Raw genomic sequence first — 21,214 nt, forward strand, 5'->3', positions numbered from 1 at the left:
AAAATGAAAGTGAAATCTTCTGATCTCCCTGCAGCTGCACCAGAGGGGAGGGGGAAGTATGTGAGTCTAAGGCTCAGTGTGGGTCATTCCTGTCACAGTAAACCATGGCTTATCATCTTATGACATCACGTAATGGTTATTTAGTTCTGAGAAATGACTGAAAGCAGGAAAGCTCACACTCTCTCAGGCTCTGGCACTCTCACACAGTACCTTGCACTCCCACTCTCTTGTTCTCACACCTGTGTTTTGGCACAGGCTCTTGCCATTTTGACCTTGTTCTCTTGTTCTCACAGAGGCCGTCAATCTCTTCCTCTTCCTCTCCCTCAGGCTCTGGTACTCTCACTCTTGCTCCATGCTCTCATACAGGCTATTGCTCTCTTCCTCTTGTTTAGGCTCTTGCCCTCTTGCTCTCTTACACCCACACAGGGTCTCACTCTCACACAGGCCCTTGTGCTCTCCTGCTGCCACACAGGCTCTAGTTCTCACACAGACACTTCCTCTTGCTCTCACTCTTGCTCTCACATTCATCCTGGTTGTAGTGCTGGGCTGAGCAGAGGAGTTTAGACCTCTCTTTTCAACTTAGTACTATTCAGTACTGTGATGGGGTGGTATTTCCATTGCATTGCTGGGATGCGTAAAGAGGTTTAATCCTCTTAGTTCTATGATGTGATGGAGTGCTCGACTTTGTTAGGGGTTGGCTGCCCACCTGCAGTGGCTTGGCTGGCCAGATCCAGTCTGCAGGTTCACCAGCCCTGATTAACACATTTGTGCTTCATGAACTTGCACAGTACAGACCACAATATGCCAATAAAGAGAGAGCAGAAACTAGTAAGGTGTGTAATATCTATGTGCATGTAGAGCAGAATCGGATCCAGATGAGCCAGTGTGTGTTTATGTTTTAATAATAAATGTTGTATGTTTTCAATAGTAAATGCAGTGGAGAGGTGTAAAGAGGAGGGACTACAGTTTCTTCTTTCATATCTGCCCCACATATAGAATCTGGAAGCAAGAAGGCAAAGTTCTCATAATACCCTGTATTTCCCCATTCACAATATGGAGCACATGAACTACCATGAATGTCTTGGCCTTTTTCATGATTTTCTCTGCAGCTATCTTATTTATTTTATTTTTATTTATTTAAATAGGCCTTTAGTGCAGCGGCACCTACCCTTTGGAATTCACTCCCCTTAAATATTAGACAGGCGCCATCTTTGTTATCTTTTCGGCACTATTGAAGACCTTCCTCTTTCAACAAGCCTTTTAAGTAGAAACTTTATCGCAGTCTGCATCTGTGTTGGAATTTCTTTTTAATATGTTCTTAAATCTTATTTTTTAAAATGTTTTTAATCTTAGAAAATGTTTTGAAAGCTTTTTTAAGAAACATTTTTAAAGATGTTTTTGTTTTAATGTGTTTTAAAGTTTGTTTTTTTGATGTTTGAAAGTTTTTAGTGCTTTTGTTTGGCACCCTGGGCTCCTGCTGGGAGGAAGGGTGGGATATAAATCAAATAATAAATAAAGTTGCTGAATTTGGCATGTAGATGAAGATATCAAGTTTAGTACTAGGGATTTTTCACACTAATTCTAGAAAGAATCCTGACTAGATTAGCAATGGTAAATCAGGGTAGTTATAATTGAATTAATTTTCCTTAGCTGTATTTGGGATTTACCAAATATAGCATCTGTTCTAATTTAATCCCTTCTCTAGCATGCTCTTGAAAGGAGATTGGAATTCTGCATTGGACAAATAGAGATTATATGTTGTTTTAGATGTTTCCTTGCCAAATTCTGGCTCCATAAAGTAACAAGACCTATAGGCACACTAACTGAAAAAAGTAAGAAGTGTTTGAGAAACATCACAGATTCTCACAAAGTTGTAATATTCAAGCAATAGTTGTGTTTCTGAATTTACAGACTTTCTTCTGTCTCCCCTGTGTTTTTTTAATTATAGCTCGCCTATGGCAAGAAAACTTAGATATGAAAAAGAAATTCCTTGAATATGTAGAATAGCACTACATAAACTTTGGCTGTCCTGTGAGCAAACTAGCCTCTCATCTGTTATTGTTTCTAATATATTTGTGAGGTGGAGGGAGAGAGTGAAAGCTTTCACTGTGCATTTTTAGGTGCTCAGGCACATTTAAAAAAGACGATTTATAAATCTTTTCAAACTTTCTAAAGGGAAAACACAGTGCATTATGAAAATGTCAACATCAGAAGGGAAGACCATAAAAAATATGACCTCTGTGTTCCACGGTATCACGAAGTAATCGTATTACAGGAAGAAAAGAAGGTAATGCCAATTCAACACAGTACTTTGTCGTACTTAACAATTATTTATGATGGGACAGAAACTCTGGGTTTTGAAGGACTGTATATACAGAAAAGGTACTGGAGTTTAGGCATGAAAGAATTATCTAAATTGGTGGTGGAGGAAATCAGTTTCTAGTGCTCTACTGTACAGAATTCTTCCAAGGACAAATTTGCAAAGATTTAAAAAACTCTTCGCAAATGGTGACTGTTCAGTGATTGTTACATCATTGCAATGCACCACCTTATCTGACTTTTGAAATATGAATGAATGACTTTTGAAAAATGAATGATATTGGAGAAATCATGCATCACATTTCTTACAAATAGATGGGATAGAAATACACAACATTTTTCATCTTTTCCTGTCAAATTATTACTGCCTGGACCCTTGTCTAGTGGATGCACAAGGATGATGGTTCTACATGTTCTTTCTTGACTTAGGTCTAATCAGAGTTGTGTGTGTCAAACATTGTCCTCACCAAAGTAGTCCTGTTATTGACAGCGGACAACTGGCTAGGTAAACCTAGAAAAAGAAATCCTACTCAGGATACTCCTTGGGATAGAGGATGTATCAGGAAATATAATAATAGGATCCCACAGCAGAAAATCACAATACATTTCTTTATTTCTATATTAAAGTCTCCTTCAGACTAGAAATACAAGTAACTGCAGGCTGCAGGGGCGAGACTGTGCTGGAACCATCAAGGGGCAAGCTTTTCCACCTGCCTTGCCCCTTCACACCTGCTCTTAGTGACATTTTACTGGGGACTGTCCTTTACCAGGAAGATGATTGCGGCTTATTGCCGAAATAAAACACAAACACCATCCATTGGGTTAAATCATGGGCCACTTTATTAAACAGAATCAATTAGAATAATGAACCTGCAGAGGGGAAATCAAGTGCGGGAGCATTCTGATGATCCAGGCAAAGCCTGCTTGCAGCCATAGGGCGACCAAACCTTGCCTGAGCCCGGGGCTGCCCTGTGCCAGACCCCGGTTGAGGCCACACCCTGAAGATGTGTAGGGGGTCCAACCCGCATCACCGCCCCCCGGAGCCCTGAAACTCCAAGCGTATGAGGCACGTTTGCCCCAGAGGCGGCCCGTATTCTGCCCCCGGGCCGTATAGCCCTGAGCTGCAGGCCTCCGGACCACCTATCACCCCCAAAGGTGCCTAAAGGTGTCACCTAGCTGCCCTTTCCCTTTTAACCTTTTCCCGCACTTCTTTGCCACAAGTGACTGTTGACATATTAAAGCTAAAAACAGACCAATCAGCCTATTAACCCCAAAGGCACCCGTGCTAACCCTTGACCCGTCCCCCCAACCACAGTGTGGAGTAGGCAAAAGAAACCTGCCAGCAAAGCGAGGCAGGCAGGCCAAAAATTCCTAGTTGGCCCCGTAGCGACCAAATGAATCACACGGCAGCAGAGGGAGGGTCGGGCAGGCGCCGCCAGAATTCAAAGGAGGGCGGGAGGCTGGTGGAGTGGCCTTAAATGGCCTTCAGCCGCCCCGCCTCCTTTCTGCGTGTCACGCCGGTGCTGCGTGCGCACACCCCCCCTTGATGGTGGCCTGAGCTTCGGCTGCGGCCGCAAACTCGCCCCTTTGCCCGGCAAGTACCGGGCATGGAACGGGATTGCGGCCTATTGCCGAAATAAAACACAAACACCATCCATTGGGTTAAATCATGGGCCACTTTATTAAACAGAATCAATTAGAATAATGAACCTGCAGAGGGGAAATCAAGTGCGGGAGCATTCTGATGATCCAGGCAAAGCCTGCTTGCAGCCATAGGGCGACCAAACCTTGCCTGAGCCCGGGGCTGCCCTGTGCCAGACCCCGGTTGAGGCCACACCCTGAAGATGTGTAGGGGGTCCAACCCGCATCACTGCCCCCCGGAGCCCTGAAACTCCGAGCGTATGAGGCACGTTTGCCCCAAAGGCGGCCCGTATTCTGCCCCCGGGCCGTATAGCCCTGAGCTGCAGGCCTCCGGACCACCTATCACCCCCAAAGGTGCCTAAATGTGTCACCTAGCTGCCCTTTCCCTTTTAACCTTTTCCCGCACTTCTTTGCCACAAAAGGGGGACAAGCTTCTGCTTAGTCTCCCTTTACCCCACACCCAATAAGAATTTCGTGCAGACCCCTCTGCAGGTCCATCAGGAAGATGCCATCATTGCCTCACCAACTGCATGTCTGCACATGCCTGCCACTGAGGGCCTTGCCCTCCATGTCTGACCACAGCAGACGACCTGAGGCTACCGTGGCCTCAACTGCATGTCCTCACACGCCTGCCACTGAGGGCCTTGCCCTCTCTGTCTGACCACAGCAGACAACCAGAGGCTATTGTGGCCGCAACTGCATGTCCTCACATGCCTGCCACTGAGGGCCTTGCCCTCCATGTCCAACCACAGCAGACGACCAGAGGCTATCGTGGCCTCAACTGCATGTCCTCACATGCCTGCCACTGAGGGCCTTGCCCTTCAGTAACCAAGGTCATTCCCACCCAGGGGAATGACCACCACCTGCAGAACCTTCCACCCTGAACCCTGCTGGAACAACATGGGTAGGAGACCATCCCAGCGCATACTCTGTCGACCCAGCCACCAAACCGTGGCCCACCATCAGAGGCCCAGCTGTGAACCAATGTGCGTTTGCGGCCCCAAGATCATGCCATGGCTGCAGAGTAGGTTGCGCATCTGCTCCATCCCCGTCCAGCAACCTGCCAAAAACAGAAACAATCGTGAACAGTAGGGTCCCGGACCTTCAGACTTGCCCCAGGGGTGAATGTATTCATGTGCCCCCTACTTCCACCTCCCGACGGCCTGCACCTGCATATACAAAACCAAATAGACCGTCCCAGGTAGGCAATCCCACTGCTGGGTAGGGAACCCCAATTCCGGAGAAGCATGTCCCCAAAACCCACATGGGTCTGCTCCCAGGCACTGCGACACTAGACCGAAACTTTATGAGGGAAGATCCCTCCCCCTGAATATCAGGCACTAGGCCTGTAGCTTCAGGCCAAAAACACTATGACGCCCTCATGGGGAAGTGTCCAGTCCTGGGGCAGGATAAAATAATGGAGTGACTCTTCTACCCCTGGTCTGCCTGGAAACAAACTTCAGACCACAGGATGGCTCGCAGGGAAGTCTGACCTGGACCCAAACACCCCCGCCCCCCATCCGGAAGGCTCCAAAATTAAATGCGAGGGCCGCTGCATGCAACTGCTGAGCTTTGAAGCATGATGGTCACAGGGCACCTCCCTGATCTACAATCCCTGGCGGGTCAGGTGAACACGGATGATGAGGATAAGGGGTATGGGGGTGTGCATGGGCCAGCCGGCTAGCACATGACATATCCCAAGCCGTCTGAATGGTCCCAAAGGCCCGCTGCCAGCCTCCCTAGTGACACACTGACAGACAAGCTTTACTCCTACCATCCGTGATGAATTCCAGGATGTGATTCATAGGAATAGGCTACACTTTGCATAGCCCCTGCCAGCCCCTAACTCCCAGGAATCCCCTCCTGTCCTCTGATAGCTGGTGAGCATGCTGGGGCGGCAGATAGGCATATGGCCATCTCTGACTCCCCTCCCCCATTTCCCAGTATGCGGTATGGGACTAGCAGAGTCGGTCCTTCCTCTAACTGAAAAACCATTGATGCACTGCAGGAAAGGAGGGGGCCACACTGCAGGTTGGCGCATAAGGCAGCCAAAACCCTGAACCTGTGGTAAGGCTGTGAAATCCCTGTTATGGCACCATAAACCCCACCGCAGAAGGCCCCCAATACCTGAAGGGCAGAAAGCAAACACTTTCCCAGCCCCTGAAAACTCCAGGATCTTGATCTGCAACAGTTCAAGCTTTTCCCAGGCAGCCTGCAGCCCTGGGTCCAAAAGTCAATTTTAATACCCTGGAAGGTGAACACTGGGGGAGGATCCTCCATTTTCCCAGCTGCCAAAAGAACCCCCCAGTTCATAGCTACGCTATAAACTGTGCCATCAAGCGCTAACATGCACCCAAAGTCTGCCCTACTCGAGAACTGTAAATCATGAAAATAGTGCCCCACCGCTTCTGAGGCCTCTCGTCTCCTGGCTGTCCCTTCCAAGAAGGGGCTGAAGTGCTCCATGCAAGAATACAGCAGCCCATAGGTAATGCTCTGCTGCATAGTTGACCTAAAAGGCAAAACTCAGCAGCTCAAAATCCACCGTGTGTAACAGCTGGCAATGCTCACAGATTAGCTGCCACACTTGCCCATAAGGCATCTCTGCCACAGGTGCGCACTATATTGAATGAAGTGTAGTGCACTGTGCATAGACTATCTGGTATGAAGCCATCACTGACTGACCCCACTTGTATGACGGATGGTGAATCAGGTAGACTTCGCCCACTGCCACTTTGGGCATTATACCGGGGGGGGCATTGTGAGAGCAGAGGTAGGGGATGATGGGAAGGGGCCAATAACCCTGCCCAACTGTATGTCTTTATCAATTCTCCTCTGGACCAGTGCGTCCATACCTAAGACTGATTTAAGTTTGCTGGCCATAAGGGCAAGCCGGGGGCCACCGTATAGGATCCGGAAAAAGCGCATAATAAAGAAAAACCTGCCTAATAAAACGAGTCTCCCCATAACTGGCAGCCTGCAAGCAAGGTCCATAGCACCTCGAGCTTAGCTGGGAAGGGACACTTTTCTTGAGCAGCCTCTGCTGGGGGCTGCTTCCCACTCCTTTGAGGGGCCCTGGCCCCACATATCCTTCTAGCCTGTTGTTGTGCCTTTAATTGCAGGTTCGTATTCAGCAGTTATTAGATGGCATGGAGTTGAGCAATGTCATCTGCTAATGTCTGCAGATCAAATGACTCTTAAAAGCACAGGACTAGTGGCCTGTAAAAAAGGTGGCCACCTTATCCACAGACCAGTTTGTAAACTAGCTAAAGAGAAGATGCAAGCCAATGTGCAGCCTGCACATGATTGCTGAAAAGAATTCCATTATGTTTAAATAATTTACTCAGAAAAATATGAATTTGGACCAATTCTGTGCATACTTACTTATGAGAAAATCCCCCTGAGTATATCGTTACCTCTTCCCACGGGAGGGTGCATGTGATTGCACACATACAGCAGAATCCTATGTATGGTTACTCAGAATATCGCAGATTAAATGGGTTTTAGGACTGAGGTGTATGGGACTTAACTGATGGAAAGGTTTGTATATTTTTACTTGGGTTTTGAAGAACGTATTTGGGGAAGAGAAGCTTAACAGTGAAAAAGAGGGGATGAGTTCCCTTTGCATTTTGGAGTTGAGGTAGTTTTGGAGGTGAGGTTGCAGCACTAATTGGGATCCTTACTGGCTCCTGCAGCCTCCTTTCTATCTCTGGCTGCCACCTGCCCTCCTCAAAAAGCCTCTGTTCTTTGTAATTACATAGCATTGCTCCCATCCAAATGGCCGCTACGTTATGACAGAGCATCTTTAGGGTATTCTGCACAAACAAGTAGCGGCCACGGGCAGCAGGAGGGTGCGGGAGTGCAGGCAAATTTTGCCCCTCTCTGAACTTTCCTGGTTTGCAAAAACAGTGTGGAAGAGGAATGGCCTTCTCAGTACATCCCTTAATAAAAGCATCCCCACAGATGGCTGTCTGATAGCCCATTACCTCTCTGGGTAACTGGTAAATGAAAAGTAACATTTAATTTAAACTAAAAATGCACTTCAGTATCAAGAAAAGGAGTCTATTCCTATTTCACTTTCTGTAATGGGAAAGGGGACCCCAATAGAAGTATCTCCTGGCCCTAACTGGAGGCACTGAGGGCTGAACCTGGGAACCCTCTGCATGCAAAGCAAGTGATCTGTTACTGAGCTACAATCCTCCATCTCCAGGGTCCGAGATCCCTGTAAATGGTAAAATAATCCTAGCAATAACACCACATGAAGTGCATTGGCTCTGTTCCACTGTTGAGGCATCTGCAAGCAGGTACAAGGTACATCCTTGTACAGGTACATCCTTGAGACATACACATGGGACATTTAGGTAGGATAAAATTCCCCTTCATGTAGCTGCCCCACTCAGTGCACCAAACACACACACACCACCCGGCTGTACCTGCGCTCCTACGGCCCAGGCTTTACCTGCGTTGCTACCACGCAGGCTTTACCCATGCAGCTACCGCCCAGGCTTTACCTGCGCAGCTACCGCCCAGGCTCTACCTGCGCAGCTACCGCCCAGGCTTTACCTGTACAGCCACCACCCAGGCTTTACCTGCGCTACTACCGCCCAGGCTTTACCTGCGCTGCTACCGCCCAGGCTTTACCTGTGCAGCTACCGCCCAGGCTTTACCTATGTTACCACCACCCCAGCTTTACCTATGCTACTATTCTGCTAAAGTCGGCAGTGGGGGCCTGAGGCCAGCTTGACCGTCCCTTAGCGCTAGCCTCCCCCCCCCAGCAAGAGCTCACAAAAACAAATTTAAATGTCCTGCCCTGAGTGCCTGCTGTGCCACTCCCAGGGTCGCTGCTGTGCCTCGCCGCTGCACCTCGCCGCCGCTGCTGCACGCAAAGGCCTGGCCTAAGGAAAGGCTAGGGAAAGCTCCACGTGTGCTGAAGGCGCCACGCACGCTCTCAGAAGGCCTCGCCACTGCTGCCACCGCTGCCACTATGCCTCCCGCGGTCAGAAGGCCTCACCACCGCCGTTGTGAGGCCTCAAGGCTGCTGAGCCGGGAGCCTCGCAGCAGTTGCCGGCGCTGGAAGGCCTCACAGCGCTGCAGGCCTTGCCGCGCCAAAAAGCCTCGCCGCTGCCAAAATTCAAAGGAGGGCGGGAGGCTGGTGGAGTGGCCTTAAATGGCCTTCAGCCGCCCCGCCTCTTTTCTGCGTGTCACGCCGGTGCTGTGTGCACACACACACCCCCTTGATGGTGGCCTGAGCTTCGGCTGCGGCCGCAAACTCGCCCCTTTGCCCGGCAAGTACCGGGCACGGAACGGGAATGCTTTTGGTATTTAGCTGTTGTTGCTTTTTAGAAACGTTAGGATTTTGTTGGCTTGAATTTTTGTAAATTGTTTTGTTTTTATTTGTATTTTGTATTTGTGTTTTTCTATTTGTGTATAAGCTGCCTTGGGGGCCTTTTTGGCCAAAAGGCAGCCTAGAAACATAACATAACATGTCTCAGCCAGTGCAGAAATTGTGCATATATAATTAGATATAATCTGGCCTTAGCCGGTAAGCCAATACAGTAGGGCCCTGCTTACTGGCGCTTCGCTTCCCGGCCTTCCGCTAATGCGGCGGCTTTGATTCCCCGTTTTTAAAGCTGATTTTGCCCTTTTGCGGCATTTTGTGGCATTTTCGCATCATTTTTGCATGACGCGCCCCATTATATTAAATGGGGTTCCACTTTACAGCGATTTCTGCTTTATGGCGGGAGTCTGGAATGGAACCTGCCATATAAGCAGGGCCTGCCTGTAGTTAAATTGGCCTGTTTTGCTGGCTGTAGCCAGGGCATATGATTCAAACAAGCATATACCTGGCTGTTAGCTTATAACTTAAAGGTTAGATAGGCACATGGCTGGCTTTATTTTAAACACAATGGCTAAAGTGGCACGTAGCTGGCTTTAACAAGTTTCTTTAACAAGTGCTTATAGTTGTGAGGCAATTAAACAGTGCATTAATGGGGCTGGCAAATAGTATATTATCTAATAATAGCCTTATACAAACAGCTTTAGACATTACTTGTACAAACAATGCTCTCTTTGGCCTCAACCAAAGGGTCTGAAAACTTTTATATATTCTCTCTTTAGTCTTAGCTAAAGGGTCTGAAAACTGAATCAACGCCACATGTGGTGATATATATACAGTGCCTTGCAAAAGTACTCAGACCCCTGACCAGTGCTCTCATATTACTGAATTACAAATGGCACATTCTAATTTTGTTCTGTATGATATTTTATTTTGAAACACAAACTCAAAATCAGTTATTGTAAGGTGACATTGGTTTTATGTTGGGAAATGTTTGTAAGAAACATAAAAAACTGAAACATGTTGCTTGCATAAGTATTCAACTTCCACACACATTAATATTTGGTAGAGCCACCTTTCGCTGCAATTATAGCTTTACGTCTTTTGGGGTAGGTATGTACCAGCTTTGCACACAGTGTTGGAGGGACCTTGGCCCATTCTTGTTGGAAGGTTCGCTCCAGTTCATTCAAATTAGTTGGATGTTGCTTGTGCACCACAATTTTCACAGAGCGCCACAGATTCTCAATATTGTGATCAGGACTTCGATCGGCCCGCTGTAGGACATTCACCTTTTTGTTCATGAGCCACTCCAGTGTTGCTCTGGTGTTGTGCTTGGGATTATTGTCCTGCTGAAAAATGAATTTCCTCTCAAGCTTCAGTTTTTGAGTGGACTGCAGCAGATTCTTTTGCAGTATTTCCCTGTATTTTGCTCCATCCATTCTTCCTTCTATTTTAACAAGATGTTCAGTCTCTGCTGATGAGAAACATCCCCACAGTATGATGCTGCCACCACCATACTTTACTATAGGGATTGTGTGTCTTGAGGCATGGACAGTGTTAGGTTTGTGTCACGCAGAGCTGAGTTTTGGCCAAAAAGCTCTATCTTGGTCTCATCTGACCACAAACCTCTTCCCACATTGCAGCTGCGGCACTCTCATGCTTTCTGGCAAACTCCAGATGTGCTTTCAGATGATACTTTTTGAGTAACAGCTTCTTCCTTGTCATCCTCCCATATAGGCCAATGTAATTCAGAGCTTTTGATATGGTTGACTGGTGCACCATTACTCCACTCCCAGCCACTGAACTCTGTAGCTCCTTCCAAGTGATTGTTGGTCTCTCTGTTGCTTCTCTCACAAGTCTCCTTGAGCACTGAGTTTTGAGGGATGGTCTTTTCTTGGTAGTGCCTGTGTGATGTGATGTAGCTTCCTCTTCCTATTGATAGAATCATAGAATCATAGAGTTGGAAGGGGCCTTGTAGGCCATCGAGTCCAACCCCCTGCTCACAGCAGGAAATCCACAGCTAGAGCATCTCCCGCAGATAGCTGTCCAGCCTCTGCTTGAAGACATCCAGCGAAGGGGATCCCACCACCTCCCTAGGCAGTCGGTTCCATTGCCGAACTGCCCTTACTGTCAAGAAGTTCCTTCTAATGTCCAATCTGAATCTACGCTCCTGCAACTTAAAACCATTAGACCTAGTCCTACCCTCTGGGGCAGCAGAGAACAAATCTGTACCCTCCTCTATGTGACAGCCCTTCAGGTACTTAAAGAGTGCAATCATGTCACCCCTCAGCCTTCTCTTCACCAGACTGAACATGCCAAGTTCCTTCAACCTTTCCTCATAAGACTTGTTCTCCATACCGGCTATCATCCTCGTCGCCCTCTTCTGAACCCGCTCTAACTTGTCTATATCTTTCTTAAAATGAGGCGCCCAGAACTGAACGCAGTATTCCAGATGAGGCCTGACTAATGCAGAATATAGTGGGACTATTACTTCCCTTGACCTGGAAACTATAGCTCTGTTTATGCAGCCCAAAACCGCGTTTGCCTTTTTTGCCGCAGCATCACACTGCTGGGTCATGTTCAACTTGCGATCCACTACAATTCCAAGGTCCTTCTCACACGCACTACTGCTAAGCCGGGTATTTCCCATCGTGTCCCGTGCATTTTGTTTTTGTGGCCTAAATGCAGAATCTTTCATTTGTCTTTATTGAATGTCATTTTATTAATTTCAGCCCAATTTCCTAGTCTATCCAGGTCCCTTTGGATTTTATTCCTGTCTTCCATTGTGTTAGCTATCCCTCCCAGTTTCGTATCATCCGCAAACTTCATAAGGCTTCCCTCCATTGATAAAAATGTTGAAGAGTATCGGCCCCAGGACAGAGCCCTGTGGCACTCCACTCGAACCTCCTTCCAGTCCGAAGCAGAGCCACCGATGACCACTCTTTGAGTACGGTTTTCCAACCAGTTGTGAATCTACCTGACAGTATTTCCCTCTAGTCCGCATTTGACCAGTTTGCTAATCAAAAGGTCGTGGGGGACTTTGTCAAACGCTTTGCTGAAATCTAGATAGATGACATCTATAGCATTTCCACCATCTACTAAGCTAGTGACCCGATCAAAAAAAGAGATGAGATTAGTTTGACAGGATTTTTTCTTGACAAACCCATGCTGGCTCCTACTAATCACAGCATTGTCATCTAGATAGTTGCCAATGGACTCTTTTATTATCCGTTCTAATATCTTTCCCGGTATTGAAGTCAGACTGACAGGCCTGTAATTCCCCGGATCTTCTTTTTTACCCTTTTTAAAGAGCGGGACGATGTTTGCTCATCTCCAATCCTCCGGCACCTCTCCCGTTCTCCAGGATTTCTCAAAGATGATGGCAAGAGGTTCCGAGAGTACATCCGCAAGTTCCTTCAATACTCTGGGATGCAGTTCATCAGGCCCTGGAGATTTGAACTCATTTAGGTTAACTAGGTATTTCCTGACTATCTCCTTATCAATCTTGAACTGCAATCCTGACCCCTTACTGAGATTGCTACCGATGCAAGGTTGCACACTGTTTCCTTTTTGGGAGAAAACGGAGGCAAAATAGGCGTTGAGCAGTTCTGCCTTTTCCTTGTTATCTGTCAACATTTTGCCATCCTCATTAAGCAGCAGTCCCACCGTTTCCTTGGTCTTTCTCTTGCTTCGAACATATCTGAAAAACCCCTTTTTGTTGTTCCTCGCTTCCCTCGCCAGCCTCAGCTCATTCTGGGTTTTAGCTTTCCTTACGCTATTCCTGCAAGCCCGAGCTGCTCGTCGGTACTCTTCCTTGGTGATGCGTCCTTCCTTCCATTCTTTATACATGCTCTTTTTTTACTTTTACCTCCTCCACCAGTCTTCCGTGTAGCCACACTGGCTTTTTCCGATGTCTTCCGTTTTTCTTCCTCTTTGGAATTGTTTGCGATTGCGCTTTTTGTAATACGTTCTTCATGACTCCCACGCTTCCTGGGCTCTTTTTCTTTAGTCTATCTAGCCACGGGATCCTACCCATCATTTCCCTGAGCTTGCTAAAATCGGCTTTCCTGAAATCCAAGGTCCATATTTGACTATATTCTTCTTTGGCTTTCCCCAGAATGACGAATTCCAGCATTACGTGGTCACTTTCCCCCAAGGTACCGACCGCTTTAATTCCCGTGACCAATTCGTCCCTGTTAGTTAAGGTCAGGTCCAGGATTGCCGATCCCCTTGTTCCTTCTTGTACTTTTTGAAAGAGGAAATTATCAGCAAGGCCCATCAGGAATTTGTTGGAGGCTTTGTGCTTCGCAGAGTTTGTCTCCCAGCAGATATCCGGGTAGTTGAAGTCCCCCATCACTACTACTTCTTGCCTCCTTGAGATTTCAGAGATTTGTTTGAGAAAGGCCTCATCTACCACCTCTTCTTGGCCAGGGGGTCTGTAGTAGACACCTACTACCATGTCGGTTTTATTTGTTTCTCCATTTATTTTTACCGAAATGGTCTCTACCGGACCACTTTGTTCGCTCTCTTGGATTTCCATAGAGGTGTATTTGATCCAACTGTTCACACTGGGATATTTCAACACTAGGATATTATTTTGTACCCTTTCTGTAATCTATGCATTTGTATTACATTATCTCTCACTTCTGTAGAATGCTGTTTGGTCTTCATTTTCCTTCAGATCCACAGCCTGACCAATGATCCTTCAACAGTGGGGCTTTTATCCTGACAATGTGACAGCAACTTGAATGGTTCACAGGTGGAAGCCAATGGTATGGTAATTGTGTCCTCAATAGGGCAATTTCTTTCATATGTGTAAACTGGGAGTTTCCACAGCAAAGGTTTGAATACTTATGCAAGCAACATGTTTCAGTTTTTTATCTTTCTTACAAACATTTCCCAACATAAAACCAATGTCCCCTTACAGTAATTGATTTTGAGTTTCAGTGTTTCTAAACAAAATATCATACAGAATGAAATTACAATGTACCATTTGTAATTCAGTAATATGAGAGCATTGGTCATGGGTCTGAGTACTTTTGCAAGGCACTGAATATTTCATATACTCTTTGCAGTGTTAAATACCTGCTAAGATTCAGTATAAACATTTTACTTCCAAAAATGGCACATTGTCACTATTTGCTGGGCTTCTAAGCAGCCATTGGTTAGGCATCATCTGTGGAAGTGTCTTTGGCATAGTCACAAGGGGAGGCATCATAATCTTTCCAGCCGTCTTTAGCAGACTTGCTTTAGTAGCCTTCTTCGGCAATCTTTTCTTTGCTGGCCTCGGCAATCTTCACTCTAGCAATCTTTGACACAGCCACTAAGGCTGGCCTTGTGTCTATTCATTGCAGTTGCTAAGACTGGCCTTGTAAACTTATCTTCAGCCGGTTGTAGCAATCTTCACTTCAGCAGATTTGCTTCTTTAGTCTTTGCTTCTGTAGGCTTCATTCAGCAGACTTGCTTCTGTAGTCTTCATTCAGCAGTCTTGCTCCAGCAGTCTTTGGCATAGCCCAGAAGAACTGGACTCCTTGACACAGTCACCAAGACTGGCCTCAAACAGCTCCGTTCTGTCACTTTTATAGACAACGCTCAAGGTTGCACACATAGTGAGGGCTTCCCTGAGGCTTGAGAAGGCTGCAGACAGTGCACTCTCAAAGATTCAACATCCTTGTACACTGTTATCTCCCCTCTTGACTGTCTTCCTAGACCTTTTAGCAGCCATCCTTGACAGCTGTATAAACAAAGAGAGGCAGGATTTTTATCTATTTGTTCATGATGGTTCTTACTCATGTATCTTCTGGACATACTATTCTTTAGGACAATTGTTAGTCCCTTCTGAAGAATCTATCTTGGATTCAAGTTAAAGCATGTTATAGAACTATACAAATGTAGCCATTGCACATACTCTGTGTTATAGATTCATACTTGTTATTAGTAATCCATTCATTTATACTTCATATATTAGACTATATTACACATCTCAAGTGCAACTTTAAATGGGAAGACATAAGTCTGGTGAGTCCTTTTTGAGCTTGAATAGCACCCATCTTAGTTTGTCCTTCATAAAATCTATAGGTAATCACTGAGCTTGGTTGTGCTGTGAAGTAATATTCCATCAGTACTGTGTTTCATTGTTGTAAACCTCCAGTATACCAACCACACCAGTATATCAACTGCAGTATACCAACCATACTGCTGAGTCTGTATTTATCGCCTGCTTGTTTTTCTGACATGGGGGCAGAGTTGTGTAGCTTCATGTCATAGGCCTGATACATGTGATCTGTATTCCTTGGCTGAAATTTAGATATTCTGCATGGTGTGTGTGTTATTTTGCTACACTAGACACTGGAGTCTTATTCTCTGTTGTGACAAAGGAAGTGGTGCAGTATTTTTGGACTTGCCATTGATTTCAGTGGGTATAATTTACACCACCTTTTTTGCAGGCATAACATTACTCTGTCATTAGGTATGGGTCTGACCCCTAAATAAGCACAAGATATCAGTTAACTTCCATCCTCCCACACCAAACCCCAACTATGCAAAGTCCCTCCTTGCTCTGACAGAATCTTAGAGGTTCAGGGACACATATGTCTGCTATGCCAGCTGCTGGGAGATACAGACTACTAGACCATTGCTATTCATACTTTAGTGACCCCAATATCAAGGTATGGTAGTTTATTCTGCACAGGATTTCCATTGAAGATTCTTTGGAAACTTCTACTAGTGTAGGATGTGATGTTCCAGCTGTTGACAGGTACGGATTAGTACATATTCATTTCGGCTGGGCTGAAGCATCTGTACTGATGATTCATTTCTGGTCACTATTGAAAATGCTGGCTCTTGCATTTTAAAACCCTGAGTGACTTGGGTCCTGATTGTCTTTGGAAAGCCTGTATGAACCTCCATGCCCCTGACCTCCCAAACAAATCTGTGCAGCCTCATACTTACTAACTTTCCAGAAATGGACAAAAAATGATTTTGTTTTGGTTGGCCTTTGAAAATTTACTGTGCTTTTCCCCTTGGACCTTATAGAATTTTGATGCTGTACTGTTCCTTGTTTTTTTCTGTGTTTCTTGATCTTGTGTTGAGCTTGTGCAAGGGGTTTTAGAAGTGATCCCAGCCTACCCTAGTGAGCCTAATGCAAGCATGGGATTGTACTTTATCTCACAGGTAGGTAACTTGACGGACAAAACATTTAAATACAGAAAAATTAAGGATAAGGCAAAAGCAGTAGATTTATCAGAGCACATAAACATTCAAACAATAGGCAACTGGAGAATAGAATGAGTATGAATGGTATGAGAAATAATTTGAGATTGCGAGGTATTCCTGAGGAGGACATATATTTAATCCAGGATAGACTTCAGAATTCAGTCCATGCATCATTTGCTTTTCAGGAAGATTCATAGGTTCATGGTCAGAATGGTTGTGTTGTGAGGAGGCAGTGGTGAGATAATCATAATAAGTGAATGCGAAAAAGGATTGCTAATACATCTAAACCAATTAATTATTTAGTTAAGGAAATGATAGAGTTTGAATGGAGAGCAAGATTCAATTGCTGATTTCTCCCAGATCTATCTACTGACATCTTTAATTGACAGGATCAGAGAGCACTTGTTGCTGTTATGTGCCTTCAAGTCGGCTTCAATTTATGGTGACCCTATGAATCAGTGACCTCCAATAGCATCTGTTATAAACTACCCTGTCCAGATCTTGTAAGTTCAGGTCTGTGGCTTCCTTTATGGAATCAATCCATATCTTGTTTGGCCTTCCTCTTTTTCTACTCCCTTCTGTTTTTCCCTGCATTATTGTCTTTTCTAGTGAATCATGTCTTCTCATTATATGTCCAAAGTATAATAACCTCAGTTTCATCATTTTAGCTTCTAGTGATAGTTCTGTTTGTTCTAACACCCAATTATTTGTCTTTTTCACTCTCTATGGTATGCACAAAGCTCTCCTCCAATACCACATTTCAAATGAGTTGATTTTTCTCTTATCTACTTTTTTCACTGTCCAACTTTCACATCCATACATAGAGATCGGAAATACCATGGTCTGAATGATCTGCATTTGAGGACCTTTTCTAGTTCCCTTACAGCTGCCCTCGCCAGTCCTGGCCTTCTTCTAATTTCTTGACTTTTGTCTCCATTTTGGTTAATGACTGTGCCAAGGTATTGATAATCCTTGAGAAGTTCAATGTCCTCGTTGTCAACTTTAAAGTTACATCAATCTTCTGTTGTCATAGTCTTCTTGACATTCAGCTGTAGTCCTGTTTTGTGTTTTCCTCTTTAACTTTCACCAGCATTCGTTTCAAATCATTACTGGTTTCTGCTAAGAGTATGGCATCATCTGCATATCTTAAATTATTGATATTTCTTTCTCCAATTTTCACACCTTCTTCATCTTGGTCCAATCACACTTTCCTTATGTATGTTCTGCATATAGATTAAATAAATAGGGTGATAAAATACACCCCTGTCTCACACACTTTCCGATGGGGAACCAATTGGTTTCTCCATATTCTGTCCTTACAGTAGCCTCTTATCCAGAGCATAGGTTGGGCATCAGGACAATCAGATGCTGTGGCACCCCCATTTCTTTTAAAACATTCCATAGTTTTCGTGATCTACACCATCATAGGGTTTGCTGTAATCTATAAAGCACAGGGTGATTTTCTTCTGAAATTCCTTGCTCCGTTCCATTATCTAACGTATGTTTGTGATATGATCTCTGGTGCCTCTTCCCTTTCTAAATCTATCTTGAACATCTGGCATTTCTCGCTCCATATATGGTAAGAGCCTTTGTTGTAGAATCTTGAGCATTACTTTACTTGCATGGGATATTAAGGCAATAGTTTGATAATTACTGCATTCCCCGGGATCCCCTTTCTTTGGAATTGGGATGTATATTGAACTTTTCCAGTCTGTGGGCCATTGATCAGCTTAAAAATTACACAGAACTCTGTATCTCTGTACAGCATAAGTAGGCATGACTACTTAAGTTTTGATGTTGTTGCAGCAATTAGACACACCCCTTGAACCCCTTTAAATAGGTTCTGGGTAGGCGTTCTATTTGTGTGGGGAGGGTTTCTCTGAATTGGACTAGGTTAACAATCTGGCACTCCTACGAACAAGTTGAGAAGCTGGCACCATCTGTGGGTGCCTGCATATGGGCCTCGTGTGCTGAATGATGGTGGTATTTCATTGAGATCCTCCTCACACACCACCTCTGATTGAGCCCCTAATCCTTCCTCCTTGAGAGGAGGTACAAGCAAAAGTGGTTCGGGCAATGAGGGAGGGCTGTGGGGAGGGAAAGGGTCTTGCTCGTTGTCAGACAGCATTTCGTCAGTTGTAACTGGAACTACAGGGGCAGAGCTGTCACTTTCAAAAGTGCTAAAGCTTTCGCCCGTTTCAGCCCCCTCATGCTATAACCCACTGGGCCCCTCCCCAGGATCCCAGACTTCCTCCTCCTCCTCTTTGTAATCACTCCAGGAACGTCCCTCCAGCTTCTTGTTGCCTTTTACTTTGTCTTACATTCCTATTTGCTCTCTCCAAATTTTCTTAATTGCTCTGTTGTTTCCCTGTCAGCTCTCCTTTTATAACCACCCTGTTACAAAATGGAGCAGAGAAGTATAGTCTAAAAGACTTCTGATTGTCAACTTGCAATGGGGAGGATAATAAAGAAACTCCGTGCTGCAAAAACAGGCGCCACTGAGTTCTTTAAGTCCCACTCGTACTTCACTTGCAGTGGCCAGTGGCAGGAGCAGTGGTTGTAATGGCCTCCATAGCAACTACTTCTAGTGCTGTTGGAATTAACAGCCCCCGACATACTGGCCACAGACTTGGTAACCTTGAAACCAGCAGCAGTTGGTAAAGTGCCAGCCATGTTAAACCAGTGACATGATTTCCCCCATTTACGTTCTAGTAATGGGATTTTTATGGACTCTTAGTCATTCTGATGCTCTTCTCCACCCCCTCTGCTGCCAGCTCGGAGCCAGGCACATTGCTTCAGTGCAACTGAATAGGGCAGGTGGGCAAATTATATATTCGAGATGTGCTGAAATAATATGGATTATTTTATTATTTCTGGAGATCCCCATAATAATGTGTGAATTCTGTAGTTTAAAAATCCCTTGATAAGATGACAGTACAGATGATTGTGAGATGATTATGTTTGCTCTTCTCTCCCTGCCTAACTATATATCTTTTTAAAAAAGATTTTTTAAAAAAATGTGTGCTGAATTGATATGTTGCATATTCAGTCGAGGATAAGCCAGAGATGTATGACAATTTTGAAATGAGGAAATCAAGTAGCACACAGAAAAAGTAAATACTAAACAATCAAGTCATTTTAATGACTTGGAATACAATTTGTAATGTACCATTTTGGATTTGTATGTGATACGGGATGTATCCTGGAAGACTTGGATGATATCCATAAAGTATACCCATTCTCTTTTTCTTAAAAGGCAGGATGTGTGGTGTTCTGTATATGTGCAGCTATGCCTCTCCCTGCAGAAGTTAATAGAAATATGTGCTATTAGTCAAGAATAGGGATTAGCTAAGATTAGCTAAACTGTGGTATTTATTTATTTATTATTTGATTTAGGTAGGGATATATACAGAATTGTAGTGACTGCACTGAGGTGCCTATTTGAATAGGCATCAGTAGTGTAGTGACACATTCAGAAGTGCAGGGTCCCTTCATGATAATCACGCCAAGGCCCCTCATAGCCATATCCCCTCATTCATTTGCTTGGTCTCCATTGTCATCTCCACACTCCTCAGTCCTTCCTATGTGCACCTGCTTTCAGAACACCAGATATCCATAGGAGCCAATTAGCATGCAAGAGGAGTCTGTTAGCTACTGAGAAGAGTCTTCTCAGTGGCTGGCTCACCTCCCTTAACTCTGATTGGCTCCAATCAGCAGGAAAGGACAAGGAACCATGTAAAAAGATTATTCTCAGTGCCTAACACACTCTCCTTTCATGCTGATTGGTCCATAGGACGCTGGAGACATAGGGACCCTGCTGGTACCCTGCTCCAAAAAAGTAAGGGGTCTAAGACCCCCCGAGACCCTGGACCATTATACCCCTGGTAAGTATAGTCTGCTGGGGATACTATTTAGGTAGAGTCATTTATATTCATGACTTGCCTGGGTACTGCTTCTATCCTGACTGATACCTTGAATTTATTTATTTATTTATTTGGTTGCATTTATATACCGCCCTTAGCAAATAGCTCTCAGGGTGGTAAACAGCATAGGGTAAAATACATATATGGCAATAATAAAATCACAAAAACATATATGACATAAAAACAAATACAGTTAAACAGAAAATAAAAATAAAGACTTAGTATACAAGATTAAAAAGCTAAAAAGATTAGAGTGATTAAAATGCCTGGGAGCATAAAAAGGTCTTTACCTGGCGCCAAAAAGATAATAGTGTAGGCGCCAGGCGTACCTCTTCGGGGAGGCTATTCCACAACTCGGGGGCCACCACAGAAAAGGCCCTAGATCTAGTAACCACCCTCCGGGCTTCACAATGAGTTGGTACCCGGAGGAGGGCCTTCGATGACGAACGAAGCGAACAGGTAGGTTCATAGTGGGAGAGGCGTTCCACCAGGTATTGCGGTCCCACGCCATGTAAGGCTTTATAGGTCATAACCAACACCTTGAATCTCTCCCGGAAGCAAATAGGTAGCCAGTGCAGGCGAGCCAGAACAGGAGTTATATGCGAAGACCGACTGGGTCCTCGTCAATAATCTAGCTGCCGCATTCTGCACTAGCTGAAGCTTCCGAACTGTCTTCAAGGGCAGCCCAATGTAGAGTGCATTACAGTAATCCAATCTCGAAGTTACCAGAGCATGGACAACTGAGGCGAGGTCGTCGCCGTCCAGATAGGGGCGTAGTTGGGCT

At 45.1% G+C, this 21,214-nt stretch overlaps 1 protein-coding gene across 1 annotated transcript in view; it reads left to right on the forward strand.

Moving 5' to 3' along the window:
• STPG2 (sperm tail PG-rich repeat containing 2) overlaps window positions 1-21,214 on the forward strand; it is a 453,691-nt gene that overhangs the window by 72,136 nt on the left and 360,341 nt on the right. Inside the window, exon 6 of the mRNA XM_061582947.1 lies at window positions 2,176-2,287. Coding sequence (XP_061438931.1) covers window positions 2,176-2,287 — 112 coding nt within the window. The remainder of the gene's footprint in view (window positions 1-2,175; window positions 2,288-21,214) is intronic.

The sequence above is a fragment of the Rhineura floridana genome, chromosome 9 (assembly GCF_030035675.1).
Source record: "Rhineura floridana isolate rRhiFlo1 chromosome 9, rRhiFlo1.hap2, whole genome shotgun sequence".
Classification (NCBI taxonomy): Eukaryota; Metazoa; Chordata; class Lepidosauria; order Squamata; family Rhineuridae; genus Rhineura; species Rhineura floridana.